Here is a 12,555-nt window from a genome sequence, read left to right on the forward strand (position 1 = left end):
GCTTGGGCTGCAGAAGCGCCCAGAGCCTTTGGGGTCAGCCGTGGTGCGAGCGGCCTGTTAGAGGGGCCGCAGCTCTCCCCAGATCCCCCGTCTCACAGAGCAGCTCTTCACCCTGCTCCCATCTCCCATCAGGAGACCTTCCTGATGCCTCCTCTGGCAGGATGGTGTTAGATTGTCCACGCTGAAGAGCGAGCGGCAAGAGGAAAAGGCACGGGGAGTTGTTTGAGCCGTTCTAACTCTCCCCTGTATTTTACTGTCTTTCCAGAAAATCAACCGGACCCCTTCAGATGAGGAATGCTTCTTTGACCTGTTGAGCAAGTTCCAGAGCAACCGGATGGATGATCAGCGCTGCCCGTTGGAAGAATGCCCGTCGGAGGCTGCGGAGGCAGCTGCCACACCGGTCCCTGCCCTGGAAGAACGGATATGTAAGCACCGACGCGTTTATAAGTCCCTGTTACTGTGGGAGTGACGCTGCTCCCGTGGTGTGGTCAGCTGTCGTGGTTTTGCTGTGAACCTTGTGATGTTTTCCCCAAGCCTCCGCTCTCTGAACTCCGCAGTTCTTTGGCAGTCTCCATCTTTATTTAAGGAAGAAAGGAACATTCTTATGTTAATGGTTGCCGAGGGAAAGGCTGGAGAATGTGAACTAAGGCTTGGAGAGTAAATCAGCAAGGGAAATGCAAAATATACTTGGATTTTTTCAGTATGGATCTTTTGAAGGTCCAGCCTTCTGAACAGGGAGCTTGGCACGAGGACTTCTGCCTCTGCCAGCATCTCCAGAGGAAGATGCTGATGGTCATTACGGAGGGAGCCTTGTAAGAGCCTGGAGAGCCGGGGCTTGCAGAGGGCTGGGGCAGGCTTTCGCAGGCAAGGGGAAGCATTGCCAGTTTTTCTCGTAGCGTTGCCATGGAGGACAAACTTCTGGATTTTGTACAGTTCTTGGATGCTGCGGTGATAGGTGCTGTGTGAGAACGGGGAAGGCAGGAGGATGGATAAACAGTAGGAAGCTCCAGCAGGCAGACAGCTCACTCACCCATGGGAAGAACAGGGATAAATTGAGGAAGCTGTCTGACAAATAGATGGGACAGGAAAGGCAGGTCAGGGCTGTGTTTGCGCTTTGGTTTCGTGGGTTTTTTTTATTTTACGGTGTTGAGGTCCTTTGTTTAAACCGAGCTGGAGAGGAGCGCTAAAATGTGCAGGTCGCACTTTTGCGCTGAAGCACCATCACAAAGGGCTCAAAGCGCTTAATTTGAACTGATGGCTTTGTTTATCGGTTTCTAAATGAATGCGAAATACAAGCAGGAGAGGAGGAGACCCCTGACGTCCCTCCAAGTGCGGCCGGAGCCGCTGCTCGGAGCAGTGGGTGCCAGGAGCAGGGGCTGAAGTGGCAGCGAGAGCAGAGCGGTGTGGAGAAGGTCAGGCCGCGGCAGGCAGGTTGGGTTGGCTGTGAGGTGAGCAGGTTTTTGTCTGCTAAAGATAGAGTGGAAATGAGCGTCACTTCTCCAAGATAGGCATTTCTGATACAGAAATGCATTTGGCTGTAACAGCTGTGTAATTTAGGAGACTGAGTTTAAAATATGAAGCTTTATAAAGCATGTACAAGTAGGCATAGGTTCTGTTCAGCTCTCGTTCTGTCTCGGAGCCTTTCAGTCGTGTTATTTTCAAGGTTTCTTTGTGAGCTGAAGGGGAAGAAACTCATCTTTGTGTCAGCGCTGAGATTTTTATGCGTTTCTGCAACTCCATGAGCCGGGGCTCTACAAAGAGCAGGTTGTGCCGGGAGGCTCAGGGCACCATCTCCTCGAGTGCTTTGTGCTCCCTGGGACAGTAACACCACTTGGGCCGGGTTTCTTACAGTTTTCTTTTGCTTGCCCCTGTCCTGAGCGCAGTGTCTGTTTGGGAGCCTTTCAGTGCCCAGCAGCTGCCGGGAGCCAGCAGGCTCTTTCCGTTGAGCGCTGCTTGCGAGATGTTTCCAGGGCTGGAAGCCAACTCGCTCGCTTTGCCGAGATCCCGGCATTGCTCGTGTGCTGTGTCTGAAAATCCTGCCTTTGTCCCGTTGTTGCTCTGCCCAACGCGAGCCCCTCGGTGGTGCCAAGGGGATGCTGCCCGGAGCAGGCGTGCCAAGGCTGGGGTCACTGCCTGTGCGGGGCCCGACGGCTCCTCCAGTGCTCCCGCAGTATGGCCAGAAAGCAGCAGGCACATGGGGTGCTGGGATGGGATACTCCCTCCAGGGGTTTACAGAGTATTGATTGTACGTATAGGTTCTGCACTGGGACACCCCACTGCCAGCCCGTGCCAGCCCCTTCCCGGCAGGTAGAGCCCAGGCTGGCTCTGCCCTGCTCTGTGTGATGAGAAGAACCAGACCCCACAAGTGTTTTTTTTTTCCCACGTGTGCTGTGACGCAGGTTGTGCAGCTCCTGACAGCTGGAGCATCTGCAGCGCCTCTGCTTGAGCTGGCCCAAAAAAGGCTGGGCTTCTGGGAGTCCTGGGAAGGGTGTGCCACCAGGTGGATGGCTTAGCCAGGCCTGGGCTTTGCTGATTACCTGTCTGTAATTATACCCGGCCCTCGGGACTGTGCGGGTGCCCGTTACCGAGCCACAGAAGCGCTCAGGAAATCTGTGCTCACCTGCGGTTGCCAGCGTCTGCCCAGCCCCGTGCCCGTGCCCGCAGCGAGGTGCACGTTGGCCCTTGTGCGGTGACGCCTCTTGGCTCGCGGTGCAAATCGGGTGGAAGCAGTGAGGCTGCCTGTAGTTGTGCTGGTGACAACAGGGACTCACAGGCAGTGGTTTATGTCTGGGCACCGGATCTCCCGGGCTGAGGTGGCATCTTTGGTGTCCTCCAGGAGCTGGCCCAAGTGCAGGACGTAGCAGGGAGCCCTCACGGGAGGTCCAGCAGCGGGAGGTGTGTACGTGAGGTCCTGCTCTGTCCCCTGCCAAGGCGCCTGCTTTCCCCTGTGCTGCCCGGGTCTGTGTGTGCGTGGCAGGCTGGCGGGGAGGCACGCTCCGGAGCATACCGTGCTGTTTCCACAGCCCAGCCCCACCAATTGCATGGGTTTGTTTGAGAAGTTTCTTGGCCAGGGAGCGTGCACTGCCCTTGGGCGAGCCGTGCTCCAGCTGGACGTGGAAACTGCAGCTCTGCTGAACCGGAGCCTTCCTTTCTGCTTCCCATCAGGAAGGCAGGGCAGAGTCTCACTGAAGACGTTGGCTGCTCGGCCGGGAGCTCTGCGCAGACAGGCTCCTCGCAGCCAGTCCTGCTCCCCCTTCGGGCAGGGCAACTGCAGGGTTGCAGCCCAAGGTGTTTTTGGGAGGTGGGTACCGTGGGCTGGGCTACAGCACCGGCCTTCAGAACTGGGAGTGAATGGTTATGAGATGGGGCAGCGGGTTTGCTCCCTGTAACACGTCTGGCTTTGATGGTAGGTTTTTCCTCACTTGTGCTGCCAGCACTGGGATTGTTCCTGCTCCCCCACACAGGGTGGGAGGAGATGCTGATTGTCCCGTGAGAAGCCAGCATCTCCCTGGCTCAGCCCCAGGGAGCCTGGCTGTACAGGGAGCCCCTGTCCCGTGGAGGGGAGTGCGTGAGGCTCGGCTGCAGCCTGGTTGAACAGCCGTTTGATGAGGATTTGGGGTTTCTGCAGACAGCAGAGCTGCAGCTCGGGCATGAGCAGGCAGAGCCATGACCCTGCTGTGTGCTCCCCTTCCCCACTCGCAGCCCAGTCCTCCTTAATGGCATCTCCGCAGACGGAGGAGTTCTTCGACCTCATTGCCAGCTCGCAGAGCAGACGGCTGGATGACCAGCGTGCCAACGTCGGCAACCTGCCGGGCCTGCGGATAACACACAACAACCTGGGGCACCTGCGCGTGGAGGGGGATGCCCAGGAGCCTGGGGACGAGTTCTTCAACATGCTCATGAAGTGTCAGGTACCGGCAGGGCCGAGTCGGGGGGACACCAGTTTCTCCCGCACAGGCAGACGCCATCCCCTGATGCCAGCTGCCCTGCTGGGAGGGGCTGTGGCCAGCAGCTGCCCACCCACCGCCCTGGGTACCTGGGCAGGTACTTGTCTTTGCTCCAGGTCCTTCTTTTTGGCCTGAGGGCTGCACTTTGTCACCGCTCTACAAGCGAGAGGGCGGCTGGAGAACCCACCTTCCACACAGCCCTGGGCTGGGGCGCTGCTCTTCCCTTACGCTGGAGCCCGCAGCGGGGTGCAGCACGGCTGGTCCTGCTGCCCTGCACCCCCGGACGGGGAGCACGTGCTCCGGGCACTGCTCCCAGCCCTTTACTCCACGACAGGACTGTCCTACCAGTACCCAGTCCTAATGCCCGTTCTCCTCCCCGTGCAGTCCTCCAGGATAGATGACCAGCGCTGCGCACCACCAGACTCCATCCCCCGCGGCCCCACCATGCCCGACGAAGACTTCTTCAGCCTCATCCAGCGTGTCCAGGCCAAGCGCATGGACGAGCAGCGGGTAGATTTGGCCTCAGCCCAGGAGGAGCCAGGAGAGGAGCAGCAGAGGCCTGGTTCCAGCTAAGAACTGGGGCTGGGTTTGGGGGGGTTGTTTTGAGTTTCATTTTGTTTTTTAAAAAGAAAAAAAAAAAGCGTAGCTGGTTTCAAACCCGAGTGCTCCCGCGCTACCACAGACTTTTGCCAGGAGCCGCCCAGGGACGTGGGGAGCCGCACCTCCGTGGCGTTGCGCAGGCCGTGTTACAGGAAGGCCCGACAGACGGGACCGTTTTTAAACAAGGGATTTTTAGGACACACGGCCACTGTACCGCTGGGCACAGCACGAGGGAAGCAGACTTTGGCAGCCCCTTTGCTTAGCACCTAAAAATCCAGGAACTTGTGCTGTGAGCCAGAGGAGAGCCCAGAGCGGGTAGTTTTAACTCCAGCCTTGATGTCTTTTATTTCCACAACACTTTTAATTTAATGGGGGAAGGGAAGAGCACATTGTCCAGTTTGAAGTCTTCCTGTCTTGCCTGCATCACGAAGTGACAGAAGTGGCTCCGGATCCTTCCCTGGTATGTCTTGCTCGCTGTGTTCTTTCTACAGGAGGAAAAAAGCCCAAGTCAGAGGCTACGCCGGTCCTTTTAAACACGGTCCCCACCCCAGCTGCAGTCATGGTCCCACACACCCTGAAGTTTATTTTAGGTTTGCTGTGACTCTGCAGCAAGCCCTGTGGCACCCCGCCTGCTCCCCCAGCCGCAGTCCTGTGCAGAGCTGGAGCAAAGCTGTGCTTGCCCTGAGCTTTAGCGGGATTTGGTTCCCTCCAGAGATCAGCTGTGCAGCCCCAGCTGCAGGCCCGGGAAGGGAGGAAGGAAGTCTCTCTCTGCCCATTTGTTCAGCACAAGGCAAACGTGGGCAACTCATCGCTTCTGGGCCAAAAGTCTCTGGCAGGATTCTCCTGTGTGCAGGTGAGCGTGCCCGACGCAGGAGCGTGCACTCGGCAACGACCCGCTTCGAGAACCAGCAACGTTTTCTGGCCACGGCTTGTCAGGAGAGCAAGCAGCCCCATCCCCTCCTCCCTTTGGTGTCCAGCAGCAGTCAGGGACAATAGCCCTCCCCTCCCCTTGTACCTCCCCAGCAGAGCTGAGCTCTGTCCCCGCAGAGCTGCTCTCGGCACGGCGCTCCGGTTTTGCCCAGTCTGTCTCCACAAACGGAGCCTCAGGAGAGCTCCAGGCTGGGGTGCTGGCTGGGGAGTCGGTTCCACCCCCCACACGTGCAAGGGTCTGCATTTACTTTCGTTCCTTCCCCTTTTGGAACAGTGGGAAAAGCAAGCCCAGGGAGGAGAGGAGCAGGGATCTGACTTCAGGAGGTGGAGCATTTTTTCTTTGCTTGGCTATCCTGGACTTCAGAAACTCCAGAGATGAGTTCTGCCAAAGCAGATACGTTCCTACAGAGAACACGTCAGCACTTTCTATTTGAAATGCAGTTGATGGAAACATTTCCAACCAGCAGTAAGATTTTTAGACCAGTGATGCTGCTTGTCGGGCGTTTAACCTGCCTGCACTGACCACGCGGAGGGGCAGCAGCATTTCACCTGCTACCAGGGAGCACCCACCTGCTGCCTCCTTCCTGGGGCCGCCCACAGCTCTGGAGAAGGGACGGGAGGACGCGCCAGCCACCCACCTACCGACCCAGCTTGCGTTTGTAAAGAGGAGGAAAACGTTGGAGATGACTTGACCAGCTGCAGGCTGGGGCCTGCGCAGCTCAGCCAGGTGGTGAACTGGAATCTGACCATTAAGCTTTCAGAGGTGTTAATTATTTGCCATATACTTGAATGTATGAGCTTATTTATTTTTTACATGTGCATTTGCTAATGTCATTTTAATGGGGAATTTCCAACCCACAGGTACTTTTTTTTCTAAAAAATAATCTGCCAAATGAATTAATATATTAGAAATGAATACAGCTCAAGGGGAAGGGGGGGAGGGTTGTGCTTAATAAATATTTGTGTCTAAGCTTCAGTGACAAAAACTCATTTCCATTATTTCCTGGCCAGGCTGCCTGCTTTGCTGCCGGCAGAGTGAATGCTGGCCCTCTGGAGCGGGGCTGGGGGTGGGCGGTGGTCTCTTGCGGCAGCCATCACCACGTGTAAGCGTTAAGAAACGGGTGCACACCCCCACCCACACATCCCTGCGTGTTAAGAGCACAGAGGTCTCGGGCGACTGCCAGCAGCCCCAGCTCTGCCTGCCTTAAATGCTCAGCGTCTCCGACCGCGCGGCTGCGGAGGGAGACACAAAGCCCCGCGCATTCCCTGCCCGCGCCCAGCAGTTACCAGGGTGACGGGGCAGACACAGGGCCCTGCAGTAGCCGAGAAAAGAGCGGCTTTTCTCCGTCAGCCTGAGCCCTCCTCCAGGAACGTGGCCGAGCCTGGGGCTCCGGCTCAGCCCCGTCTCGGCGCCTGGCCCAAAAGCTGTGTCTTGTTTCCCAGGCGGCAGCTACCAGAGGAAAAGGGCAGCGAGTGCTGTGCGAAGCCCTGGCACCGACCCTCAGTGACGATACTCACAAAGCAGCGGGCAGTGCTAGCTCAGTCCAACACGGCAGGCGTGAGCAGGCCCTTCGGCTTTGCTAGAAAGTGGGCCTCGGAGAAGCTGATTCCGGATCCTGAGCCCTGGGGGGATAAAGCCAAGTCACAGCTGGTCTTCCCACGCCTGCCTAACTCGTGCTGGCCACCGCCAGTCCTGATCAGAGATTAATGAAGAGCCACCAGCTCGTCCTCATCAGGCACTCTCACGCCTCTCGGTGCCTGGGCACAAGGAGCTCTGTGCTAGAAGGCTCTGTGTGTGCCCTGCGGCCAGAACCACGCCTGCGCACAGGTAAAGGACAGGGACTGGGGGAGGCTCACCTGCTGTCTGTCTCTGTCCGTAGCAGCTGGGGAAGGGAGCACATGCTCTCCGGTAAATGCTGTCTCTCTCAGAGCACCTACCAAACAGAAAAAGAGCCTCTGTGAGCAGGAGACAATGGCTACAACTGAATGGCCAGCGTGGCTCACAGCCTGCAATGGTTGCTGTGCCCCGCAGGAGCACAGGCAGCTGTGTGCCAGCGTCCAACGCCAGCGCTCCCCTGTCCCACACCGCGAGCCACCCAGGCCAGCACAGCTTGGTCCCACGCAGGGGAGCGCTCTCCCATGCTGACACCCGCCGGACAGACATGGGATTGCCAAGTCCTGCGCAGCGCTAATGCAGGCCGACTCACGGTTTGGCTTTGGACCATGAAGCGCTGCTGCAGCAGCTGTAAAGTGTGAGTTACTGCAGAGCAGGTGCTGTCCCCACTGCAGGGCAGGAGGGGGAAAAGAAAACTCAAAAAAAAAAAACCACCCAGCAGAAATGCAAGCTACTGATCCACTCAGCTGTACACACGCCCTGAGAGGCACTAGTGAGACAGGGCTGCTGTCAGCCCCGTGGGGATTTTTGCATTGCTCATCTGCCAAGTGACGTCAGGGCTGAGGCTCAGCACTTACCTCACCGCTCCCCAGAGCCTCGTGCTGTGCTGCTCCAGCCATCACTGATATTCATCTGGCTGGCAAGGCGCTCAGCCTGCAGGAAGGGATACGCTGGCCCCGAGCGCCCAGGTGCTGTACATTTCAGTCTGGAGTCGGACAGCTTTCGGCAGCTCTCCACAGCCATCTCCTGGGACCAGGAGGCCCTGAACCCACCTAAGTCAGACCCCCATGCAAGCAACACAATTAAACAGTGATTCATTTCACAGTCCCCAGTGCCCCTCCTCACTGCCTGCACTGCTGCTACAGGAAAAGAAACATACCTGCCCAATCACCATTTCAGTGACGCAGCCAGATCCTCCAGAGAGGCTCCCAAGCGGCTCCTCGGTGCAGCGGGGCCCTCCACGGCACCCCCAGGCGTGGCGGGGTTTAGAGCTGCCGGCTCTGCAGAAGGCAGCAGGAGGCACAGATCCACGCAGCGCACACAACGCATCCAGGCACACTGGTAGCAAAAAGGAGCGGGGGGGTTATGTCTTGTAGTCCCAGCAAACACGTCATGCACCCCAGCCACCCTCTTGTCTGCGCCTGCACAAAGGCCTTCCCTCAGCAAGTCCCATCACCGCTTTCTTCCCAGTCCCGCAAGGGCCCCCCCAACCCCTCTTTACCAACCACCACCGCCTTCCTGCTGCGCGAGGGCCAGGACACCAGTAACCCCTGCAGCTAGCAGACAGACCCCATCAGAGTCCCACCCTGTCCAGCTTAATTCCAGAATGTGGCTGCACCACAACAGGAGGATTTGCTCAAAGAGGCAGAAAACAAAAGGCAAAGAAGTATTTGCCACTTTGCAGAAAAGCCCTCATGGGACAGGTGTCAGGAACAGGCTCCGTCCCTTAACAGCGGCAGTGAAATGCTTCAAGAACCGTGCAAACAGCGTTACATCCTGTGACCGCTACTTTGCCCCCACTTTGAAATTGTCACCTCGCCTCTGTGCCGCAAGGCTTACCCTGGTCGGCTGCACCTTCAGCCGCTCTCCTCTGCTCTGCTGCACCAGGCCTTCTCATCGCTTTCTTCCCATCTTGACACACCTCCCATTCAGGAGGAAGGCTGCTTCTCTTCCTCACGCTCCCTTGTCTTTGGCTAAAGTAAGGTCTGCTGGGCTCCTCCTCGATAAGGCGTGTTCACCTGTCCTCTTTCAAGAGCAGACACACTTGCCTTGAAACAGCATTTTCCAGAAAAACTCCCTCCAAAAGGGAGCACAAAATTCCTTTTTAACCTGCACTGTCAGCAGCAAAACCTTCTGTATTATATGCAAATTCCCTCACATGACTGCAACCCTCTCCCCTTCCAGCTGAAAGCCCCAGCATGTTTTGTCCTGAGCAGCACTGATTTCCTGCACCGCTGGATGCTGCGAGCTCTCTGCGCTCGCGGCGCCTCACCCCGAAGATTCGCCCAGTCCCTGCGACCTGCTGCCTCCCGTTCTGTCCATGCTGGCCTCAGCCTTCAGAGCAGCAGCAAAAACAGGCCACCCTCCGGCCTCAGATCTGGGTGCTGCAGGGCCAGGCACGCTCTTTTGCAGAGAGCAGACTGTCAGAGGAAACACTAAAATCTAGTAACAGCCAAAATGGACAGACTTTGCTATGGTTTTTACTGAAACACAGCAAAAACTGGTACCGCCTTTCTGTAGCTGGGGCACAGGAACAGGTAAGGCAGTATAAAAAAGTCAGGTTGTAAATGAACTGTTTCCAAGGCAACGCGCGTCCTGTAACAGCTGCTCTGTTGCAGCCCCTCAAAGGCACCAGCACAAGGGAAGCTGAAAGCTGATTTTCAGGTAAAAGGTAATAAAACAACCACTCCTCCAGCAACTCCCAACAGGCTGAGCACACAGCGATGTTCCAAGATGCGAGAGCCCTGTTTCTCAATACGTGGATCGCTCTGGCACCGCGTTGTTTCACAGAGCTGTACTTCACCAGGCTCTAAACACACACAGGCCGGCTGCCAGAGGAAGTTCCTGTCCCTCAATGCTGTTTCATCACGCTGAACTCACACAGCAACAGGAAAATATGACTCGCTTCCTGTCGCTCTGATCCGCGCTTGTAACGCAACACGTACAGCGTGACTCGGAACACCTCAGATGAATGAAGTCAAGTCAGTAATAGCTGCAAGGCCCTCACTGAATACCCGGCTGACCACAAGCACCTGGCCGTCCTTCGCTGAAAGAATGGGGTTTGTTCAGCTCGGCGACACAAAGGCTAAGAGGGATTTTACCGCTTTCTATAGCTTGCTAATGAGAGCTTCTAACTGATCTTAACATGTGGCACGAGCATTAATAAGCATCTCATTATCTATCAAATAACTCTAAGACAACTTTCTAGGTGCTCTACTTATCTCCAACACGCTTCACAAGTATTCATTTTGCCTTCGCACTCATCCTCCCCCTCACCAACAAGGAAGCTGCACAACCCCAGCGCTGGGGAGCCGACGCAGCGCCCAGGGTGGGATTCCCAAGCACGGGGGCTGCTCACAGCGTAACCCACAAATACAGAAGACTTTCAGCCCTGATGCACGGGGCACAGAAGCAAAACTCTGGAAGACTGCAAAGGAAAGAAAAAAGCAGCACGTGACTGCAGCAAGAAGGAGTGATCTGGCCCTCCTGCAGGGTCGTTTTGGCTTTGCGCACTCACGGAGGGTGGCGGCCCACCTCCTCAGGTGGTAACAATTGCCACAGCATGGCCGCCACCAGCTCTGCAACCAGCTGCTGCCACGCAGCACCTGGCCCAGGCCACGGGACATCGCTAAAAACTCTGGCTACAGCTGCAGCTGCACCTCCCTAGGCCAAAGCACACGGACAAAGAATTACTGACTCCTTTCTCAGCAGAAAACAAAGCTGCTCCTGACACTGCCGAAGCACGGAGACTTGCCTAAAAGTCAGCAAAACAAGTACCAGGAAAAAGACCCACGCTCCATCTCTAAACACATCAGCTTGATCAAAGGCAAAACTACGCAAGACAAAGACAGAGAAATACAATACAACAGAGAAAGACCAACGCCCAAGTTTATTTTAAACACAGAAATTTCCCATTGAAATCACAGAATAGCGGTTAAGAGTCTCTCTTGCCACCAGCAGAACGACACAAACCCCATTTGTCAGCTCTGCCCCTTGCCGCCAGTCTCTGCGGGCGCTTCCCCGCCTTCTCCCTCCGTGGGCTGACCTTGAGACCCGGTATCCGTCGAGCTTTCCAGGAGCAGCTCCAAGGCTTCCTCACCAGCCACACGTCTCACCTTCTCCCCTTTGGCCGCCAGGATTTCCTCGATATTCCTTAACAGCGATTTGAAAACCAACAGTGACAACACAGCAAAGGCTGGAGCTGAGAGCCAAGCGCGGGCTCGCTCTCTCACGCTTCGCTCTCAGGATTAACACTACGCAGCGAATCACACGTGAGCACGGCCACAGTATTTCTCTGTAAAGAGTCTGGGAAGCAGACAAAACCACCCAAACCTTCTGGGACTGTTTTCATCCATTAGGATCAATAGTTTAGCAATTCTGGCTAAACCAAAATTCTTAAAGGTATCTCAAGGAGTTAGAAACCATTGACCTTCAGCAGCAGATGGGTCTGCGCTTTTGAAACGCTCAGCCAGGGAAACCCGGCAGTGACTGATAAAGGCTGAGGGAGAACAGAACCCCACAGGCAGCAATTCACCTGCTGGCACCAACAAGGGCGCCGGTGCATCACGCGGCTTCTGCTGCAGCTTTACGCCGTTTATTTGGATCCTTGGTCAAATTACAGGAGGTCGTAAAGCTCAGTTTGTGTGCTTTAAGAAACTGGATGAAACAGAACTGCACCCAGCAAAAACTCTGGTTTCCTCCAAACCACGTTTTCAAAAGCATCAGAGAAACAACGTACCAGCTCAGGGGGATCCAGTTAGGACTCAGCAGTCCCCTCCCCTCCCAAACCCGAGCGTGCTGGCACACCTACCTCTTTCCTTCCAGATCTGAAAACCACCCCAGGTTATCGGCTATGACGTGGTGATTCCCGCAGCCGGGACACTTCACTATCACCACTCCGTTATGGTAGGCTAACTTGGAAATTGTTTTTGCTGATCGGGTCTGGCAGACCTGCAAAGCAAACAGAATGGATTTCATCACCACGGTCACTGCCGCTCCTGGACATTTTACGAGAAAAACATTCTCTGTACCTGATGGAAAGGTTTCTTTCCCCCTCCCTCACCTCCTGCTACCGCAAGGTGGCTCATGCTGCCGTGTAAACGCATCCAGGGGCCGGATCCCGGCGCAGGCCCGCCCGCCGCCCCCCAGACAGAGGCCCCGGGCAGAGCCGTTACCGCAGCCGGCCCCCGCACACCGCCCCCCCGCCCACCTTGCAGGTGTACACCAGGCCATAGTGCGTGGCCCGCGGCGGCCCCGGGGCGGCGGCGCTGCAGGCCGGGCGGCAGGGCGGCGGGGCGGGCGGGGGGCGGCGGGGCCGACATGGCGGCGCGGCGCGGAGCAGGGCCGCGACCAACGTCCGCGCCGCGCGCTGCATGGCGCTGGCGCAGGCGCGCTGAGGGAGCGGGAGTTGAGGCGGCGGCGGCCATGTTGGGTGCGGGCAGCGGCCATGCCGGGTGCGGGCGG

The 12,555-nt window shown here is 56.8% G+C and overlaps 2 protein-coding genes across 4 annotated transcripts in view; one reads left to right on the forward strand and one right to left on the reverse strand.

The window, feature by feature from the left end:
* The window catches only part of GPSM1 (G protein signaling modulator 1), an 88,171-nt gene extending 82,918 nt beyond the window's left edge, over positions 1 to 5,253 (forward strand). For all 3 annotated transcript variants that reach the window (XM_086763872.1, XM_086763874.1, XM_086763873.1), the window contains 3 exons: positions 266 to 425; positions 3,703 to 3,911; positions 4,332 to 5,253. In XM_086763872.1, the coding sequence (XP_086619998.1) occupies positions 266 to 425; positions 3,703 to 3,911; positions 4,332 to 4,520 (558 nt within the window). In that variant the 3' untranslated portion in view covers positions 4,521 to 5,253. The remainder of the gene's footprint in view (positions 1 to 265; positions 426 to 3,702; positions 3,912 to 4,331) is intronic.
* Positions 5,254 to 10,962: 5,709 nt separating this feature from the next.
* On the reverse strand, positions 10,963 to 12,466 carry DNLZ (DNL-type zinc finger). The gene is made up of 3 exons (XM_086763883.1): positions 12,302 to 12,466; positions 11,903 to 12,042; positions 10,963 to 11,244 (listed from the first exon to the last, which is right to left on the reverse strand). Exons 1-3 carry the CDS (start codon positions 12,464 to 12,466, stop codon positions 11,073 to 11,075), a joined length of 477 nt encoding a protein of 158 aa, XP_086620009.1. The 3' UTR covers positions 10,963 to 11,072.
* Positions 12,467 to 12,555: the final 89 nt, after the last annotated feature.

The sequence above is a fragment of the Chlamydotis macqueenii genome, chromosome 20, assembly GCF_036417535.1.
Source record: "Chlamydotis macqueenii isolate bChlMac1 chromosome 20, bChlMac1.mat, whole genome shotgun sequence".
In the NCBI taxonomy this organism is placed as follows: Eukaryota; Metazoa; Chordata; class Aves; order Otidiformes; family Otididae; genus Chlamydotis; species Chlamydotis macqueenii.

What these genes read in the sequence shown, in the direction of transcription:
- DNLZ (XM_086763883.1), bottom strand. Translation starts at nt 12,466, where the DNA reads ATGCAGCGCGCGGCGCGGACGTTGGTCGCGGCCCTGCTCCGCGCCGCG. An exon ending in GCCTGGTGTACACCTGCAAG is followed by an intron (nt 12,043 to 12,301) that starts GTGGGCGGGGGG and finishes TTTGCTTTGCAG; the next exon opens with GTCTGCCAGACCCGATCAGC. An exon ending in TCAGATCTGGAAGGAAAGAG is followed by an intron (nt 11,245 to 11,902) that starts GTAGGTGTGCCA and finishes ATCGCTGTTAAG; the next exon opens with GAATATCGAGGAAATCCTGG.